The sequence below is a fragment of the Agelaius phoeniceus genome, chromosome 3, assembly GCF_051311805.1.
Source record: "Agelaius phoeniceus isolate bAgePho1 chromosome 3, bAgePho1.hap1, whole genome shotgun sequence".
In the NCBI taxonomy this organism is placed as follows: domain Eukaryota; kingdom Metazoa; phylum Chordata; class Aves; order Passeriformes; family Icteridae; genus Agelaius; species Agelaius phoeniceus.
Window position 1 is genome coordinate 88,945,493 of NC_135267.1, and position 21,068 is coordinate 88,966,560.

The following is a 21,068-nucleotide window of genomic DNA, read 5'->3' on the forward strand; positions in this document are numbered from 1 at the left end:
CCATGGCCACCGGCCCCCTCCAGCAGCAGCCTCCGCACGAGACCCGCGGGCGGTGCGTGAGGAACGGGCCAAAAGCCGCCCCGGGGCCCGGGTTTGCTTGAGGGCTGTTACCTCGAGAGGCCGAAGCTGTGGTGTGTAGGTGTCGAGTATGGAAACAGCGGGACCCGTGGTGTGAGGGGAAGTACAGAGCACGGTCAGCAGTGGGCACTGGGGAGAGGGTACGGCAGTTCCCACTGGAGCAGCAGGGCAGGAACCATGGTGGTCCTTCATGGATGGGGTTGGAGGGAAGCACCCAGAGCCGAGGCAGCCAGGGACTGCCCTAGGAGTGGGACGCGTGCTGGCCCTCAGTGCCACCACCTCCACCATTGCAGTCCTAGGTTCTGCCCAGGGTATCACCAGTGGGATCCCTCCAATGCATCCTCTGGGAAGGAGCTCTCTGCATCAAAGGCCGGGGTTGTGGAGACCCCACAGTGCCCAGAATGGGCCAGGTTGCAAGTGGGTTATCTGGTCTAAGCTCCCCTACTCAAGCAGGGTCATCCTAGAGCACATGGCACAGGATGGTGTCTAGGCAGTTTCTGAATATCTTCATTGATGGAGACTCCACAATGTCTCTGGACAATCTGCTCCTGTGCTCAGTCACCCACACAGCAAAGTTGTTCTTGGTCATGTTCAGGTTGAATTTTCTGTGCATTAGTTTCTGCCTATTGCTTCTTGTCATTTTCCTCAGCACCACTGAGTAGAGCCTGTCTTTATCCTCCTGCCCCCTCCCCCCCCACCCCTTGTGTGCTCTATATATAGGTATATATAAACTTGTATACAAAGTTTGTATACAGTGATGAGCTCCCCTCTCAGTTGTCTCTTCTCGAATCTGAGCAGGCCCAACTCCCTCAGCCTTCCCTGGTAAGAGAGATGTTCCAGTCCCTTAATCATCTTTGTTACCCTCCACTGGACCCACTCAGGAGATCTACGTCTCTCTTGTACTGAGGAGCCCAGAACTGGACACAGCACTCCAGATGTGCCTCACCAGGGCTGAGTAGAGGAGCAGGATCACCTCCCCGACCTGCTGGCAGTGCTCTTCCTAAAGCCCCGCAGGACACGCTGCTGGCTCACGGACAGCTGATCACCCACCTGGGCCCGGCCCGGCCCCGCCCCGCCCCGCGGTGGGCGCGGCCTCACCGCACCTGCGCCGCCGCGAGGGCTCCACGTGGAGCTCCGGGAGCAATGACGTCGCCCGCAGGGCGGGGCCGAGCGGAGCGGCCAATGGGCGGTGGAGCGGGCGGGGCAGTGCTGGGTCAGGGGTGATCCCGGGATGGTGTCCCGGGAATGGTGTCCAGCCCGCGCCCAGCCCGGAGCCCGCGGCACGGCGGAGACCCGCCCGAGGGTACGTAGTGTGGTGGCGGCGGGGCCTCTCCGCCCGCCCCGACAGCCGCTGCTGGAATGGAGGTGCTGGGGCCTGGGCGGCGGGCCCAGCCCCATCCCGCTGCGGGGGCGCTTTCTCGGGGATCCAGCCGGGGCTGGGAGCCTGGCGGGTGGGCAGCGCCGGGCTGGTGCAGCCGGGGGTAGCTGCAGCTGGGGCCGGGAGAAGAACGGGAGTGGAAGCCGCCGGCCCGCGCCGTGGCTGCCCTCGGGAGCGCGGCCGGCCCCTGTGAAGCTGCGTGCCCTGTCACCTGCCCGTGAAGTGCGCACATGCCCGGCTGCGTGACGGCTTCCCAGCTGTGCGCCCCTCAGGGAATCCAACCTAACAGAGCTGCTCATTAGATGGAGCCGCTTCCATGCCGTGAGCGACCTTTGCTCCCATAGCTGTGGGGCAGGTCTGTCTGCCTGAGGCAGAGGGCATGGTTGCTTGTTTGTCTGGAAGGTATATGAACACCCAGGCATGGCTAAGGTGTGCACATTAGCTATGAGGAAAAAAAATATCTGAAAATTACTGCATAATTCCGTAAAATAGAGACCCTCATAAAAACTCCTAATTGGCACTCTCTGGTTCTCTGCTTGCCAAGAGTTTCCAATGCAACAAGTTTTCCTATTCTGAAACTTAATGGGGTTGTTTAGCACTGTCTAAATCTGCTGAAAGTAGATCATATTTTCACATTTTTCCTCTGTTTTTCTGGGGGGTGTTTTCCTTTTTGCAGGAGATCACAATGCCCCAAAAGATGTTTAGAACACATTTGCTGTTCTGCTTTGCTATGGCTGCATTCTTCATCTCTGCCCTAGCTGAGGAACACGCAGGAGAGAGTCAACATCCAAATATTCGCCTTGATAAGAATTTGGTACAAGATAAAGAGTACGTTTTCCATGTTCTAAAAGTGTAAACTTTACTTCTTAATTATTTTCTTATCTCTAAAGTGTTATGCGAGTTGGACTTAAGCCTAGAGCACCCTGTTTTCTCAGAATGTTGTACGATTAGCTAAAGCCAGATATGAGACATGCTTGCTTGATAAATTTGTAGAGATACGAGACCTAGAAAGGCTCTCTCTGGAGCCTTTAGCCCAACTTATACTATATTTTATGCTATATATTTTGTTACAGAAATCCTGCTTACCCATATCAGCATACTTTAGACAAAATCATATTCCTAACAGATAGAATTTATTTTCTCATTTGCTTCTTCTTAAATGCAGAGCAGTTCTAGCAGCAAATATAACTTCTTAGAACACTTCATGGTTGACTGGGAAAGATCTTCCTCCAATTCCTGTGCTTGGAAGACAGCCAAAAAGAGATTTTGGGCTCTGCTTCAGTTGTTTTGATAGCCTTAAGTAGGCCAGAAGAAATAGAAATAGTTATCTAAGGCATTAGAGGCCTCTAAGGCCCCTCTAACAAATGGCCTTTGTGTCCCCTTTATCTTGATATCAGACTGCAGCTTTTAGTTGTCCAGGGTGCTTTTATACCTACAATATTTGATCAAAGACTAAATTTGCTGTAAACAGAGCATTAAATATTAACTGATGGAAATGTTGTGGGTTTTGTTTTTCTTAGACACATCATGGAACACCTGGAAGGTGTTATCGAGAAACCAGAATCTGAGATGTCTCCACAAGAGTTGCAGCTCCATTACTTCAAAATGCATGATTATGATGGCAATAATTTGCTAGATGGGTTAGAACTTGCTACCGCTATCTCACATGTCCACAAAGAGGTTGGTGTGGTTTTGTAAGGGCATATGTGCTTGGAAACAGTTCTGACTCTACAAGCAGCAGAGCAGTTGCAACACATCCTCAGTGCAGTTACAGTTTTTCCTGAACATGAGAGTATTTTTCTCTTGATAGTTCTGGTTGAATTTATAAATGATCACTGTTTTTCGTGTCATATTGCAGTTTTTAGGAATTTTCCATTTTGGTTTAAACTCTAGAATCAGGAAGGGCTCCAGAGTGAAAATCATTTTACAGAGGGCTTACTTTGGCAGGTAGGGATGGCAGAAAGGGAAATCATCCAAAATGAGGCATGAGAATTTGTAGAAATATCATGATACGACACTCTTTTCAGCTTCAGGGTGTTTCTGTTTTTTATAGTCTCTGAAACTATAAAAAACCTCTTGCACAAAATTTGTATTAGAAGAACCTGCTATGGTCTGCCTCTTCCTACACTCAATTTCTCTTTCCAGTCATTAGGAACACAATAGAAACACATTATCTCATATTGACCTTCTGGAAGTTACAATTCAGAATAGCATAACTTCCTGCTAATAACCCGTGGCAAAAAATAGTGAGCCAAGAACAGAATATGAGTGGCTGTTTCTTGTGCAAAGGCACCTCTTTGTGTTCCCATAAGGAGTGTTACTAAGTATTTTACTGACTTTAAGCTACAGTGCTGAATTTTTTCACTTCTGTGTTACTCTAAGGTGTTTCTGTAGTGTATAGAAACTACAGTGCCTATACTACATCAAGTTCCTAATTAAGAATACATTTATTAGATGATTGCCCATCATTATACATTGTGGTATTCAGCTTTTGGAACTTCTGACCAAGAATGTTGACTGCAGAATGCTTGTTCTGAATCCAAGAACTTTGACTTCAAACCTTCCATTTGATGAAATTTGCTTACATTATTATAAATGATTACATAAAACTTAGTGCCAAATTAGGCACCAAACATGAGCAGCTTTGTAAAAAATTAGTTGTCAGTAATCTGTCACAGGTGCTACTAGATGAGAGAGACTGCTAAACTGTTCACTGTGGTTTTGTTTTTGTAGGAAGGTGGTGAACATACCCAAGCAATGAAGGAAGAAGAGCTGATTAGTCTAATTGATGATGTCTTGAGAGATGATGACAAGAACAATGACGGATACATTGACTATGCAGAATTTGCAAAATCACTGGAATAAGGGTTTGTTTCTCCTTCTAACCACATGAAAATGTGAACCAGTATAATGTGATTCATTACTGTCATGTATCAACCCCTGTGCTGTGAGAAGTAGAGGTGTACCAGTTCCACCTAAATTTATTTGAAAGTTGTATGAGTCAAGAGTTTTGCTAACTTGGAGTGAGAGCCATGTTTGACTAAACATAATACACATTTGAATCGTGAAGCATGGAAGTGCCAACAGTACTCACACAGGATACAGCTGGCAAACTCCTAAGTAGCTCTGTATGAATACTAAATAGAGTCATTAGCATCTAAATTTCAGGTTTTCAGTCATTGGGTTTTATAGTTCTTATTTGCTTACATCTTCTATTTAAAATTATACCTAGAAAGCAAGAAATGATTACTGCATATAGTTCTATTCCAAGGGGAAATGCCTTTACCTTCTCTCTAATTTACAAAAAAATCTGTAGATAAGTACAGGTGCTTGAAACAGCAGTTGTAGAGGGAAAGCATTTGAGTGTGAGTTATGTTTGAGTTCCACATGACACCATATGAACTTAAACAGCCTTTGAATAAATTGAGTATTTTTAAATATATGTACTTCCTAGCATACCATTACATATAAAGATATATATACATGTTTTTCAATTTTTTGTCCTCTACAAATTTACTTTTTATATCTTAATTTACTGGGGGTTTTTTATCTACCTTCCATTTTTTAAAGAAAATTGAAGTATTTTTATTACATGTTCTGTTAATGCTGTTTAGCATTTACTAGAATAGCTTCTGCTATCTGGTTTTGAACCATAGAATGGCCTTGGTTGGAAGGGACCTTACAGATCATTCAGTTCCAACACCCCTGCCATGGTCAGGGACACATTTCCACTAGACCACGTTGCTCAGGTGTTCCCTCTCTAGGGTTAGGGCATCTACAACTTCTCTGTGCAGCCTGTTCCGGTGCCTTTCCACCCACACAGTAAAGAATTTCTTCCTAACATCTAATCTAAACCTAGCCTCTGTCACTACATATTCTTGTAAAGAGTCCCACTCCATCTTTTTTGTGGGCTCCCTTCAGTTACTGGATGGCTGCAGTTAAGTCACCCCTGACTTAACTGCAGCCATCCAGTTAAGAAAAGAAAAGCCTTTTCTTTTCCAGACTGAACAATTCCAATTCTCTCAGCCTTTCCTCACAGGAGAGGTGCTCCATCCTTCTGAGCATCTTGGTGGCCTCCTCTGGACTCTCTCCAGCAGGTCCATGTCTCTCCTGTGCTGGGCCCCCAGAGCTGGATGCAGGGTTCCAGGTGGGTCTCAGCAGAGCAGAGGGGCAGAATCCCCTCCCTGGCCCTGCTGCCCACACTGCTCTGGCTGCAGCCCAGGGCAGGTTTGGCTTTCTGGGCTGTGAGTGCACATTTCCAGCTCAGGTCCAGCCTCTCACCCAGCGGCATCCCCCAAGTCCTCCCCAGGACTGCTCTTGATCCATTCATCCCCCAGCCTGTGTTGATACCAGGTGCAGCAGCTTGTACTTGGTCTTGTTAAACCTCATGAGATTCCTGTGGGCCCACTTCTCAAGCTTGTCCAGCTTCTGGATAGCATCTTATCCTTCAGGAGTGTTTTGAAGGTCACATTAACAGTAAACCAGTTTTAATATTAAAGCTTTTGTTAATTTTGGGTTTTGCAGTATTAGCCAGCAGGAATGAGCAAGTAATGCTGCCTTGTTAAGGTTTAAGTTCATATTCCTTGACACTTAAATTATGGTATTACTTTCAGGAAGTATTTCATAATTTAACAGTTTCAAGCTACTTGAGTGTTTTCAAATTATCATGGCTCTAGGAATGTTTTCACTGTCTTGACTCAATACTTGACAAGTCAAGCAGTTTAAGAATATTAGAGCTGTGATGTATTGCTGTGTTATTGATGTTTGGTGACTGAAACATAATTGAAATCTTAAATTGCATTCAATGATTTTTCATTAATAAAGAATCTAAATGTTAGCCTATTTCTGTAAAATGTATAAAGAGCTATTTTCTATACAAAATTATTCTTATACAGGAGAAACACATTGTAAAAGAAATTATTTCCTCTCTTTAAATGTTTGTGCAATGAAGCCTGAGTGTTGGATTTTTTTTCTTGTACTAACTACTTATTTTGAAACCTTTGTGGACAGATTTGTGCTGGTTGTACAAGCAATAAAATTAAGCTGGGGTTTGTGCATGCTGATAGGATACACAAGGCTGGAAGTGCTAGTAAGAAATGCACCTCATTTGCTGATGTGTTTTTAAGCTTGTCTCTCTTACTCACAGTCATCTTAAAAGAAAATTCTTTCAGTTACAGTTAGAGGATTTTTTCACATTTTTTGGTTGTTTGTTTTTTTTTTTAATCTCTTCTGAGGCTCTGAATGATCTGGAGCAAATGTTGAATTGGAAGAAAGTGTAGGAAATGCTAGTGGCTCAGAGGGCAGAAGAGGTTAAGCTGCTCAGCTTGAACACTTAAAGCAGGTTGCCTGTAGCCCTGTCAACTCTTATATGCTTATTGCTCTTGTGGTTTAACCCCAGCTGGCAGGAAGGGACCACAGAGCTGCTCACTCCCCCTGGTCTGATGGCAGAGAAGCAGAAGGGCAAAAGTGAGAAAATTTGAAGGTTGAAATGAAGATAGTTTAAAGCAAAAGCCCTGAGTGCAAGCAAAGCAAAATAGGGAATTTCTTCACTCCTGTCCATGGGCAGGTGATTGTCAGGAGAGCAAGGCTCCATCACATGTAATGATTGCTTGGGAAAACAAATGCCATCACTCCAAACAGACCCCGCCTTCTCTTCCTTCATCCCCCTTAGCTTTATATGCTGAGCATGATGCCATGTGCTCAGGAACATCCCTTTGGTCATTTGGGGTCAGCTATCCTGGCTCTGTCCTCTCTCGGCTCCTTGTGCACCTCTCACTGGTGTGGTGGGATGAGAGGCAGAAAAAAAGATCTGTGTAAGCTCTGCTCAACAATAATGAAAAATCCCTGTGTTACCAACTCTATTTTCAGCACAAATCCAAAACACAGCTCCATACTAGCCAGTGTGAAGAAAATTAATTCTTTGCCAGCCAAAATTAGCACAACGCTTAAGGCTCTGAGTTTTGGGTTTTAGATGAAAGGGCATGAATCTTACACATGGTTTTCTCATCACATGCAACCACCTGTAAGTCCATTTATGTACTTCTGTTGTATTCATGTGAATATTTATTAACTACTATTATTGTATGTGGCAAAAGACATACACCATAGAAGCTTCATATTGGAAATCATAAATGCTAGTAATGTGAACATTATTTGCCAGCTATTTTAAATTTGTTTTAAGGGTTCAGAAGTATAAATAGAAAAAATATTTACTGAAAGGGGAAAACAAAATTGGCACTTTTGATATGTGTGAAGAACAAAATAAAATTTCTGCTTTCCTATAAAAAACAGTTCAAGAAAAGTTACCCAAACTGAAATCTGCATTGTCATGTCTTTACTCAGCCTCCTAAAATAAATACACATATGTAATTAGTAAAATTAAAGATAAGTGTTTTAAGAGCTGTCTTGGGAGCTTTCTCAATTATTAAGTAGAAAAGTGCAAAAATGCTGAGAGTGATGGTGAATCAGACTTCTTTTTTTTTCAAATATAACTGATTTGAGTGCTAGTTGTAGCTCAGATAATACCTCTAAATGTGCTGGCACAGGCTGTATATAAATACAGTATTTTCTGATTCATATATATAAGCTATAGAAAATAGGGCCTTTACAACAGTGGTACTCATCTATAAAGCAGTTCTAGCTTCCATAGAACAGTTCAATCTCCATTTCACAGGTAAATAACAAAACAGAAGGGCTATTTGTTTTGCTGAAGATCAATCACATACCCTGGCAGAAACAGAAGATCAGGAGAATGCTGTTGTGTGTGATCTTCACGTCTTCCTAGTCCATGATCTCAAGGGATAAAGATTAGCATTCCCCATTGGAGAGAACACATCTAGCATTGCATTACTATCTGCTATGTGCTCAGATTAAAATGTTTGGATTATCTGCTTTTACCTCACAAAATATTGCAGAATCTAGCAACTAAAGAAGATACATAAACTTTTTCTTGAAGTACTCCTAAACTGACTGGGTTTTTTAGTAGTAAGTCTAGAACAAAGTCTGTACAGAAAAGAGAAAGATTTTAGCAGCTTGACTACTGCTTGTCAGGCTTCTGTTTATGACAGGACTGACACCCTAGAAGCCCTCCCATCAAGAGTTTTGCCTGCACATTCACACAAGCTTTATGACCTTTTTGGTTTTCTTCATTAATCACTTATGACCTCAAAATGTCTTAGATTCATTAGGGAATGGTTACAGACTCACAAATTCCAGTTTTGTCTAAAGTATTTTTTAATCCTGCAATTCACAGGTGAAAGAAGAGTAATTCAGGGGCAATGTCATAATCGACAGAGCCACTAGATAGCGTATGGACACTGCACATCAGTTCCCTGCAGTATGGAACAGAGATCAACAGCCTGCCTTTCCCTAAAGCATCACCACTACTCTGACTACAGGCACAGCTTGCTGCTCTATCTTACACCACCACATTGACTGCATGATGCCTGCATTTCTATTGGTTTATAAATTTTATTGGTTTTTAACTTTTATTGTCATAAAAGTTGACTACAGATGGGACTGGTTACTGGTAATTAATTTTCATTATTTACGGAATCCAAATGAACTTGAAGTGATAGTAAAGGATCTCTCGTAATTTTGTCAGTAAAAATATTTGTGTAATAGGAAGGCTTTCTAATATAAACATCAAGCTTGGTCTGTCTTCTTGACCATCTCTAGTTTACATGTGACAGGAGCCATGATGTGTCTACAGTGGTCTCAACCAATGTTAAAGAATATTGGAAGGTTTTAGTAATACCTGAAGTTTTACTGCTTTTGCATTAGTCATAAGAGCTTTTGTCACTGTTCTCACAAGGCAGAGGTCCAGTATGGTCTGATCAGCCATTTCTGCTTAAGGTGAAGTTTATTGCCTTTTTTCCTCCTCTCCCCCATTACATGTAAGTTTCACTGTCTGTTCATTGCAACATGAAATCACCACATAATAGTCTAAGCTTTTTTTAAACTAGATAGGGTGAGCATCCTGCATACCTTAGTCTGTAGTATTTATTACCACAAGGAATTTGTGTTCTAAACACTTCATTAGCACAGATCCTCTGTCCACATTGAGATTCATTCCAAGGGATGTAGGGGTGTTATTAATACCTTACAGAAAGTTCCTCTGAAGTTACATTTTTCTGCTCATTCTGTCTTATAAATTCTGAAGAGCAGCCTAAATCTTAAGGCCTAATACACACTATAATTGTCACAATCTTCCTCAGCTGCACTGCAGCTTTGCACGTAGATAGAGGGCAGTGTAACATACAACTCAAAGTCTGCTGCCACATAGGACACTTTACAAGAAATCAGCACTGCAGCAAACCTAGTGTCACCTTCTGCCATCTCATCCAAGTGAGCAACAGCACTGGATTTCAAGAAGGCTGATGTCAATAAACTCAGAGAATGGGGAGGGAAGATCTAATAAGAAGCAAATCTAAAGGAAAAGCAGATTATGGACAGCTTCAATTCATTCAAGAAATGCTAGTAATAAACCAAGTGCAACTATGGCATTTTAGAGGAAAGTAAGGAAATGCAGCAGAAGTCAGCTAATTCACAACCTTTTAATAGACCTCAGTTGTAAGAGAGATATCTGTAAAATAGACACTAGTACAGCTGGTTGAGAACCCAGCACAACACTCCATTCATGGGAAGGTGTAGAGGGGTGTAAACAGTTACTAAAGATAAACTAGATACAACTAGCTAAACTTATCAAAGGTAAATTAAATTTTACAGGTAAGAAGAGAAAAACAAAGGGAAATTTGGACCAGTACTCTATGACAGGTAAGTGCAGAGGATGTTAAGGAAGTGGAAGAGTTTAATACCATTTTTTTCTCCCTTTTTCATCAATTTTACTTAAAAGATCAAAAGCAACTAGAGAGTGCAATTATTTAGGGGGCAAAATTTCAGCCTAAAATATGCAAAACTTGCCTTAGAGAATAACATATCACATTACATGTCTTCCAGTTCCCTAAGCAATTTCACTTTAGCAGTCTTAAATGAAAGTTGAAGTACCTGGCTAGAGATGTCACACAGCCTGAATTTATTTTATGTAATTTTTTGCAAGGCCTTTAGTGATATATCCTATAATATCCTCATGGACACGCTAGTGAATGGTGTTCTAAATGAAACTGCTGTGGGAAGGGGCAGGAGGTCAAGTCTAGTTGGATAATTGTATCCACAGAGTAATTCCATCCTAACATCAAAATGTGTATGTTTTGTAAGGAATTCTGTGGGCCTTGGTCCTGTATAAGGTTTTATGTTTTCAATGAAGGCATAATAGATTGAATATGAAGTATGAATATGAATCCTGCATATTCAGATGGAACAAGGAAGGACTGCAGATGTTATAGATACTAAAAAAATCAGAATCTAAAATGTTCTTGATATGACTTAGAGAGATCATCTAAAATGGATGGAATACAATAGTGCAAAATGCTTACACAGAAATACTCATCTGTTCTTGCAAAACTGTCTAGGTTCACAAGAGAAAATACCAGGGACTATGTTGGAACAAGCTGAGCATGAAGGGCAAAGGCCTCACATCAGAATGTTTAAAGGGTCTTAAAGACTACTGAAAGGGCTCATGCGGGCTGATTCCCATAGGAAAGGATTCACCTGGAAGACCACAACCTGTTCAGTGCACCGTACTTCAAGTAAGAGATGAAACAGTTGGCAGGGGAGATCAGCAAAAATTGACAGGGGTCCAGAAAACATGAGGAAAGACTGCAAGAAATGTGGCTTTTTTTCTCTGAAGTAACAACAGAGACAGAAGGTTGATATTCTTCAACTAAAAAGCTGTTACAAAGAATAAGGAACTAACATGTTCCTGATGGAAAGATCAGGAAGAATAAACCATGAAGAAGCATAAACCAAACAGCTTGGGAGATTTAGATTAGACATTGGACAAAACTTCTGTATCAACAGTAAGATACTGCAGCTTGGGGTGACATGATTGCAACTTGGTTGTGGGATAGAAAGGTGTAGTTAATAATTTTTCCAGATTTCCTCTAGTGAAAGCCTATATCTGAGTGAGTCAATGACTCAATAGCTGTGTGGACTTAATTTGGGAGGAGAAATCCCTTATGATGGGATCCACAGCCAAGAGCTGAACAAGGGACCCGAACAGAGGGAGCCTGTGCTCAGCTCCAGGTCTCAGAGAAATCTTCCCCAAGATCACACAGACTGTCCCACTCTCTCTCTGCTGTAAGGCCTACCTCTTCTGTCTACATCTCTGCAGACTATCATGGAGCCAGCCACACTCCAGTTTTCTACTAATCCATCTGGATACCAGTTTTGCATCTCTTCTCCTTACCATCATAACCCATTTTCCTTCTTGAAAAGTTTCTCCTGTAAACTTACTCAGCACTTCTGCCTTCCAGTCAGGCCACTTTTCAGTCCCAGAAGACAATGGCCAGTGAGACAATCCTGCTGCAGTCAGTTCCTGTGCTGCATGGCAGAGCAGTCTGCAACCAGCAGCCCCCTGCTCAGTTCTGTCAGGGTATAATCACTGGCACTGGCATCGAGGTGCAGAACCCTTCCCAGTTTCTCTACTGAGCACATTCAAAATGTGACTGTCAAGAGCCAGAAGTGAACACATTTACTACAAGGAATGCTTCATTTGGGATTCAAGTCCTAGCTCCAGAGAACAGAGAGAAAAACCAGAAACCCCCAAACAAAACAGTAAAGACTGTTAAGTCTTTAAAATGACAAAGTAAATTCCTAGACCTATTTTCAACAAATAGTCAACTCTTTTTGTTGACACTGAGAATATAGTGTAAGAACATCCATACTGAGTCAAAATCAAGGTCCACCTAGCCCTAGAGCTTGCTTCAAATACTGGTCAATAATAGATGCTGATGGAATAATAAATAGAGAAAGAATGATGTCATAGTTCTCCAAAATACATACAAGGCTCCAGCAATTTGTAGATTTGGAACTTGGCTTCAACAACAGTGAAACCAACTGAGGTCCAGAGCTCAGAACGATCATGGCTTAAATGTCAGAGTCTGGGAACATTATTAAGCAAAGCCAAGGTCTCAGGGAACACGTTCCATGTCCCATTGTCAATGGTATGTACTGGGCAGACCTTACTGTTCACACTGCTCTGCTCTAACTTCCAGTGCAAGCTAAGGGAATCATCCAGGGAGACCACATCAGTGCAGTGGTATAGCAGAGCTGTACTGTTTGCAGATGTCACATTCTTCCTAACGTGAGGGATGCTGAAAATAGTCTAATGAATGTTTGCCTATGGTTTTGGTCATACTTCAAGAACCATATTTAAAAATTTCCCAATTATGAGAAAGTTCTAAGCGCATATTTTGCAATGAATTCTCTTGAAGAATAGAATATTATGCCTCAGAACTTACTTTGTCATAAAACCACAAATAAGTCCAAAAACACTTATGCTAAAAAATAATATTGGCCTAAAGTCTCATCATGTGTGGCTTGCAGCCATATTGGCACAAATAATTGTAGGTATGAATTTTTTGACCCAGTGAAAACCACAAAGATGAGTAGACCGAACTTTGAATTCTGTTCCCTTTAAAAAAGGCCTTCAGGGAGTGTGCAGAAGGGCCTGTAAAACCATGCTGTCAGTTTCAGCCTGGATTGCAGTGGGAATCAGGAAACATACACCTGAGGATTTTAGACCACAGTACTTGCAGACAGGAGCAGCCTCAGATAAAGAATGTGTCTGTTCAGGATAGATGCAGAGTTGTTTATAAAGCTTATATTGCTACCATGAATTTATAAGCATATTGGTACTGACTAGTTGAATTAAGATCTCCAAAGAGCACATAACACATGGAGGCAGGGACCATTTTCAGTAACCAAATAATTCTGTCACCAGACAGCCTAAAACTATTCAAAGGCACCATTTTTAGCCAAGACCAACAGATCTGAAATATTTTTTGAATCTCTAGGCAAATGAATTTTCAGGATGTTACAAGCCAAAAAGTCTTTAGGAAAATCTCCAAGCAGATGAACTCATTTTTTTTAGCCATCATCTCTCTTAAACACCTTGACCAGTTTCCTTCAACTCTTCCAAAAAATCTGTCCCATAATAAGATTATTCCTGTGAAGCTGTAGGTGGATAGGGCTAATTTTGGCAAAGGGAGGAATAGGAATAAAGTCAAGTTTATAATGGAAACTTAAAGACATTTGCAGCATGCTGAATACTGTTCAGTGGGATCTATATAATACATGATCTTTCCATTGCAGCAAAAATATAAAGCGCTTTTATTGTCACTAAGGGAAAAGACCACTTCCTCCATATGAAGTCCTACCTAGGAGACAAAAAGACCTGTCAGGTCATGCAAGTACTTTTGCTTCCGCCCATTAAAATGTTTATAGGATCCAGATTAATTTTCTAAAATTTTGGCTTGAGGATCTGTGCAGTGCATTACACCATGCTGGCAGTGCAGAATGATGACAATTTCTGACTGCAGATGTGCCTCTACCACAGACCTTATTTAAACTGCAGCATGGCATTGATACACCAAACTAAAGCATTAAATTAGCCAAGGTACTGCCATTACAGATCACAGCATGCTGCAAAACCCACTCTGAAAACACAGCTCAGTCAATGGCCAGCTGCTGTTGGCAGGCCACCCTGAACAGTCTTCCTGGAATAATGGACCCAAACTATCTAGTTTGATGGGAGTTCAGGTTTGTCAGAGCTCTAAATCATATGATGGTCCAGTAGTGCAGGTAGTTAAATGGAAATATTCTGTGTGGTTATAAAGTCTGTCTCTAGATAGTTCCTAGGCAATAGCTTCTGCAATTCAAATTGCCCAGTTTGGGAAAACATAGCCCACACAGTTTTTACGAAGATCTGGAAATTTTCTGGTTTGTGTAATGTTTAAGGGAAAACTCCCTTGGGGACCTTACATTGTCCTTTTCAGATTTCTGTGACAGGTAGAGGCCGTTTCTAGGTCCTTGTAAAGCTCACTTAATAAAACTCTCTGTGGGGAATGGGAAAGGGTTATATAGGCTGCAGGCCAGACAGCACATTTCCACCCAGTGTGCAATTGAGCTGTCACGTGCAGATATTACAGAAATTATATTATACACAATTCTCAAAGATATTTTAGATCCTCTAACCCCATCCCACCCCTGACCCACATCCATATGACTTATTTCTGGGGACCAACTGTCCTCCCAACACAGCCACCTCACTAGGGACTGTTCAGCCTGAAAGCTCTTCCTGTTGACCTTCACTGTTTGGAAATGCAGAGGAAAATGTACCAACATGGATTCAGTGGGCCAAATAAAAGTCATTCTAAAAACTGCTGAGCTAAGTCATGTCTAGTAACTTGCAACTTCAGCCTGGTACTCAGAGCAGCATGGAGATTTGAAAATTGGTTCTTAATCCTATATGACAGGGATTGCTGGTCAGAAATACAACAACTGGACAGCAATAAAGAACAAAAAGGTTGAGCAGAGGGGAGGTATAAAGCCATCACACATACACAAACCCGAGATGTGCTCAAACTTAAACCATTAGATGTGCTCCCTGGTAGCATAACCTCCTGTCAAAAACATGGGTATAATATGGAACGAAGTATGTCAGTGGACAAAGTACAACCTCAAAAGACATCGCAAAAGGTTAAAAGAGTCAACAATATCTAGCAAGTTGACAGCCTTTGACATGGAACTTCTTGCATTCAGGCTGTTTAGCAGCAGCTCCAACTTCAGCCTGAACACAAACCACTGGGGAGCATATAACTCCAGATGTTTTTCCTTCTCCCTCAAGAGAGGAGAAATGTACGGCTACTCCCTAAAAATTTGCATTCAAGTGACTTTTCAGTGATACATGTACTTGGCAACGCCATGACTATTCATCTAGGCCTTCCACACACAAACCTTCAGTTTCTGGTGACATATGGCATGGGAAAATCCAGCTCAAGCAGCTGAAGTCTGGCAAAATTATAAACAATCAGAAACAAGGTCTTCTAATGGAGGCTGTTAGACAGCATTAGCTATTGGGCCACTGTCATCTTCACAGCCAGAGAGTGATTTAATCTGTCAGTTATGTGAGCACTAGGAGTGATGAATAGGCCTTTGTATTCATTCACATCAAGTACGTACCCAGACAGGCATACAATTCTTTTGTCTGATAGTCTACTGGATCTCTAAAGAGCTGGGAATTTGCACAAAACAGTAAAGCAGTGCCACAAAAGATACCACCCATGTTCAGAAAGAGGGATTCCCAAGGTGGCTGACTAGTGCCCTTCGTCCATGACTTAACTTGTCCATCATTACCTACACAACTTAAAAGTCACATGTCAAAAAAGTAGTCCAGTTTTTCACCTTAGTTTTAGCCATCCCAGGTGGCCAAATTTAAAATCAGGGTGGCATAGGGGCACAAGTGCAGCTTGTCCTAAACTGCCAGCAGCTGGTAAGACAGCAGCCACAGGCTCCTCTGCAGAGCCAAGCCACTTAGCCCTGCCAGCAGCCCAGACAGAGTGTTTGGGTGACCACACTCAGAGGCACTCAGCTATGCTGTCAGCATGAGGAGCAGAGCAGGGGCCTGGGGCTGCCCAAGCCAAGCTGTTCCTTTACAGAATGACTTCTTCAGACATTATTGGTGAGGGCATTTCCTGACACCTTTCTTTTGCTGCAGCAGCACAAAAGGACAAGAACTGGGCTAAAAACTCATATCATGTTTTTGCCTGGTATAAATGAGAGCAGAGTGTGCTCTATCACAAGCCTTTATAAATAAAGCTGGTCACAGCTCTGCCAATTGGACATGGCAGTTCACTCTGCCCCAGCAGTTGCTTGGGCAGGAAACTAACTGGAACAGGACCACAGGGGGACAAGAGTGAGGTGTGCCATCTGATCAAGGTCATTTATTAGCTTGGCTTTATAATTCTTGGGAAGACAGTGGCAGCTAGTCTTAAGCCAAACTCCTTCTGCATTGCCATAAAAAAAATGTTAACGCATACAAATTCCAATAAAATTAAATCATTATAAAGCTTCCAAAGATATTTCCATATTCCAGCTAAAAACTCTCTGAAAAGTCTCAGCTTGATACTGATTATTACATACTACCTCACAACCCTTTACAACCCCTCCTCCCAGGACAGGTACAGCTTCTGAACTTCCCTCTGTTGTAACCGGAGTGAAAATCTGGAATCTATCACTGGCCACACTTCAACACATCCCATTACATTTTGGCATCACCCACAAAGATTATTTTTACTATTCAGATGAATATGGCCTATTTATTTTTCTCTTATCCTTGTGATCAGTCATTTCTTATGACCTTATCCCAGTGTGGACAAGGTGCTCAGACTTTGTTAGCTCAGTCACATCATAAACAAGATGAATTATGCCTTCCCTCTCTTTTCCCTTTCTGAGCTGCCCTTAAACATACTTTTAAGGGTGAGCTGATCCTGGGAGGAGACACAGCAGAGAAGAGTGGGTGTGGGTGACTAGAGAGAGATGATGGTATAGGATTTTGAAGGGATGTGCTGGCAGATTTATATATTATGACCACAGCATAAAGGCTTGACGCCTACTGTGCTGCTGGGGTGACCTGCTCTAGCAGAGAGCATGGTGCTACCAGTAGCCACAACTAGAGAAAGTAGGGGGATCTTTCCCTCTCCTATTTCCCTGTAGGTCAGACCTAGGTTTCTGGAGAGCACCTTTCCTTAATCCTCAGTGAGCAGCTGGACCTCAGGCCCCATCAATCTCTATGTGGGATTATCATGAAAGGCTTGAATGGCATTGTCCATCACTATGAGAAAGCAAACCATACCCCCAGGCATAGGACTGTCAGGGCTGGCTCCTCACTTTTATCTGGCCACTGCAAAAGAAACTGTTGAAGTGCTGGCAAGCCATGGACTATGAGTAGGCACTGAAATCCATCCCTGTACCATGAATCTGTAGGAATTAAGTGCTTAGAGCTAAGTGAGTGTTTAAGTGCTCCACTGAAAGGCATAAACCTTGAACTGAGACAGTTTTCAGAGAATGTGAGATAAGGGGAAGATGAAACATTCCTACAGCCATTAATTCTGCAGGAACATGAAGGGTCTACTGTCCAATGAGAACATAGCCAGCTGCACTTGGAACCACCAGGCCAGAGATAAAGTTAAACCAGGACACTACACAGGGGTAGCATCTGCCATTTAAGTACAGCAAAGAAAGACAATACAGTCCCATACCTGTAGAGATGCAAGTCACTCCAGGCACTTAATAGGTTCACTGAACAACCATCAACCCAGATAACTAGAGAGAAGGTACCAACTTCTCAGAGGGTTGTGTGCTCTCTCCTTTTGATAGATGAGTCCCAGAAGTCATGCATAATTTTCAGAAGGTGACATAAGCTGACAGTTGTAGGAAGCCTAGAGTTAACCACACAGAAAATCAACAGTCTGAAAACAAGAAACATGTCAAACTGCGAAACAGATTCTTTCTTTAAAAATAAAATAAAGGAGTGATTTGAACATGAAAGCTTTGGCTTAGAAGTAATATTCTAGCCATCAAGAAAATAGGAATAAAGGAGAAAATTTTTGTGATTCCTGAGTGATTTGACATAAAACATGCTGAAATTAACTCCTGATATGGACTTGCCCGTCATTCCTTGCTTTACAAGCTGCCTCACTTCACCCCCAGCTTCTCTTCTTCCCTGTAGACACCAAACTAGAGGAGAAAGGGAGATTGCAGGACAGGGAGGCAACCTTAAAGTAACAATATATAATACTTCTGTGTGCTTTATCCCATACTTCATACACATGACTCTCAATAAGTATACTTACTCACATGTGTACTTATGCAAGTGACAGAGAAGACTTAGATGGTCATGGAAACCTGTGAGCAAAGGACATCATCTTGAACAGAAAACATGTGGGAAAACTCCTGTAACCCATGGCCATTGCCAGGGCACCACATGGGCTGTGGTGACAGGATGGAATGTGGGTCTGGCTCTGTGGGGCCCTGGCCAGGCAGGGCTGTGAGCAGCTGGAGCCTGGCCCTGCTGCAGCACCTCTGAGGTAGGTGGGCTCAGGGAGCTGACATGGCTAGCAGGTCCTTAGGCAGGTTGAGCAGGGGGCTGGGTGGGACATTAGAACTCCTTTATGCTTCTGAAGCGCTGGCAGCCATGGATAAATGCCAAAGATATCCCAAGGCCTATCTAAGGACACATGAGTTAGAGGCAGGTTGTGCAGATACAGCTACCTCCAGCTGTTTTGGGTCAAATTCAATAATGCCAGCAAAGGGAAGACATAAAACTCCATTATTCTGATTTACATGGCAGAGCAGCTCCAAGCACCTCCATTCCTATCAATGGTGAAGGATGGGTTTTGCATGGCCAAGAATACCAACAGAAGAAAGGACCAACCTGAGGCAAGTGTGGTCACCCTCCCCTGCCCACTCTGGGTCTGCCCATGACAGCACTTCAGAAAGGTGTAGAGGAGGAGGAGGAGGCTGGAAAAGTGAGGCTATTGCTGCCCTCTCACACCTTATTTGCATTGAGGAGGACCTAAACAGACACCCAGATTTATTCAGGTGGAATATTTTGTTTGAGGCCTTCATATTTTTTTTAATTTTTTGAGACTAAAAAACTTGTCAGCAAGTGACAGTTTGGGCTGCTGGGCTTTAGTGGTTTTTAATTTTCTCCTTTTGGTAATTTGTGCCAACTGTTACTTCATGCATATGGAATATACAACTTCCAGCCTTTTCTCACTGGTGTGAAGTAAGAGTTTGGCACGTGCTGAAAACAACAAGCAGAAATGAACTTGCTCTCTCTCACCTTTAATGTCAATACACACCAGTAATTATTTGGAGAATTAAACATGTAGTCGTCTTGCTGTCACCTTAATTCTCCATAATTAAAAGGGATTATATAACAAATTAGCCTGATTTAGTCTATCTTCTATGGACTTACCCACTGGTTCACTCCTCTTTATTAAATTAGCAAAGAAGCTTTTGGCTTTCAGACATATTAGGAAATCCTTCCCAAACTGAGACCACCAGTGCTAGGAATTGCTGAAGTGCTTGAACTGCTCTGGAACCACCTCCTTGGAATGTACAGAGCATGAACTCCAGATGACCCACCACACGGTGAAAACACACGGGTAGACACTTGTAAGCTGATCTTCTGACATTTGCCCTCCAGTTTAGAAAAACCAATCCCCCAATTCACAGGGGTCACAGAGTCTTCAGTCTCTTTCCTGTGGTCGTTTAAATATAACCCAGGGTTCAGATTTAAGGTATGTGACAATGGAATCTCTGCTAATTCTTTCTCTGGAGATGGCTTAGCAGGAAGCAGCAGTTGCAAAGCAGAGCTAGATGTCTCTCCACCAGTTGAGCAAGAACATCCACATGGCCTGCAGTGACAGGGATGTCTGCTGGCCAGAAGACACAGCATGTCTTATTCCTCCTCAGCTGACTGTATGTTGGAGAACTAGTGCTTCTTTCATAGAGAATTACACAGTATGAAGTCTGCTGATTGCCAGTCATCTGAAGGCCTGATGCAATGCCCACTGGAGCCAAAGGCTTTTTTTCTTCTGACTTTATAGGCTTTGGATTATCGCCTTACTCAAAACACTGAACCTTTGAGTATTTCAAGCTGTTGGGTCAAACCCCCTCACTTTCTGCATTCTTTGCTCTTAGCTGTAACAGCCCATGTCACCACCACAATGACAGCATTGATGGCAAACAGATCTGTGAATCAATACAGAAACAATCATGTACTCCTGGTTTTTCCCTCGACTTTCTCCAGCCTCTCCCTTGAGGATATAAACCCAGCTGCTCCAGATTGGCCATTCTCATAGGAAATGTAGCTTATTGATTTTAGGCATTAGTTTTCAGGTTTCTTATTAAAAATAAAAAAGATTCTTATCTATTTTAAAGAAAAAAATTCTGATGAAAATAGAAAAAAAATTATTCTGATTTTTCCAAGGCTAGATAGTAAATCTGTTCTCCTGTACCCACCTTCTCATTAGTTTGAGCTACATGCCTTTGAAGCCTCAATAATCATCAAAGTAATTAGGTCACCCAAATCTGAGACTGAAATCTGAGATCAAAACTGTACTTCTTAAGGAGTGATGGCTTACAAGCAGATAGGCTAGATAAACAAAATTTTAAAATCCCAACCCTCAAGTGACAAAACACATGGGTAACAATAGTGATTCCTGCTGCCTCTGGAGATCTTCACACCAAGAAATTAAAGAATTTGCAGTAATTGTCCTCCTAATCATGCTATTACATGCAGTGTGAAAATAGTGTATTTCAAAATCCCTTCCATCAAAACTAAAAGCTTCTATGCACTGAGTGGATATATAAAAAAATAAGTCTTTGAGAAATAGTCAGGGATAAAGAATCTATGTAGAAAGGATTTCTACACATACCAAAGTAATGACTCAGTATTCTGATAATGCAATTTTTTTCCTCATTTATTAACACATTTTTAGGATTTTACCATGCTGAATTAAACATCTTCAATTCTGCAGCCTGGTTTAATGTAATCTGTATGTAACATATCCCACTGGTGATATGAACTACATGCTTCCTCTTTCCAATACACACAGCTTCAGCTCCAAGTGCAGACGCTTGTACTTTTCCATATAATGTTTTTGCTTTGGTCCCCTGTGTCAGGGAGTATTGTAACATCTAA

The 21,068-nt window shown here is 42.2% G+C and overlaps 1 protein-coding gene and 1 long non-coding RNA gene across 4 annotated transcripts in view; one reads left to right on the forward strand and one right to left on the reverse strand.

Moving 5' to 3' along the window:
* The first annotated feature begins 1,223 nt into the window (after positions 1–1,223).
* On the forward strand, positions 1,224–8,969 carry MCFD2 (multiple coagulation factor deficiency 2, ER cargo receptor complex subunit). Of its 3 annotated transcripts, none has more exons than XM_054628770.2 (5): positions 1,224–1,381; positions 2,133–2,284; positions 2,977–3,136; positions 4,190–4,323; positions 8,709–8,969. In XM_054628770.2, the coding sequence occupies exons 1-4, from the start codon at positions 1,310–1,312 to the stop codon at positions 4,319–4,321; spliced, it is 516 nt and encodes a 171-aa protein (XP_054484745.2). In that variant the 5' UTR covers positions 1,224–1,309; the 3' UTR covers positions 4,322–4,323; positions 8,709–8,969. The 3 variants fall into 3 exon arrangements, with proteins under 3 accessions (XP_054484745.2, XP_077031938.1, XP_054484744.2); XM_077175823.1 differs by lacking the exon at positions 8,709–8,969 and adding an exon at positions 8,130–8,413; XM_054628769.2 differs by lacking the exon at positions 8,709–8,969 and having other exon boundaries at positions 4,190–6,406.
* Positions 8,970–18,987: 10,018 nt separating this feature from the next.
* Positions 18,988–21,068, reverse strand: part of LOC143693732 (uncharacterized) — a 55,568-nt gene continuing 53,487 nt past the window's right edge. The window contains exon 6 of the long non-coding RNA XR_013181674.1: positions 18,988–20,116. This is a non-coding gene — a long non-coding RNA (uncharacterized LOC143693732). The remainder of the gene's footprint in view (positions 20,117–21,068) is intronic.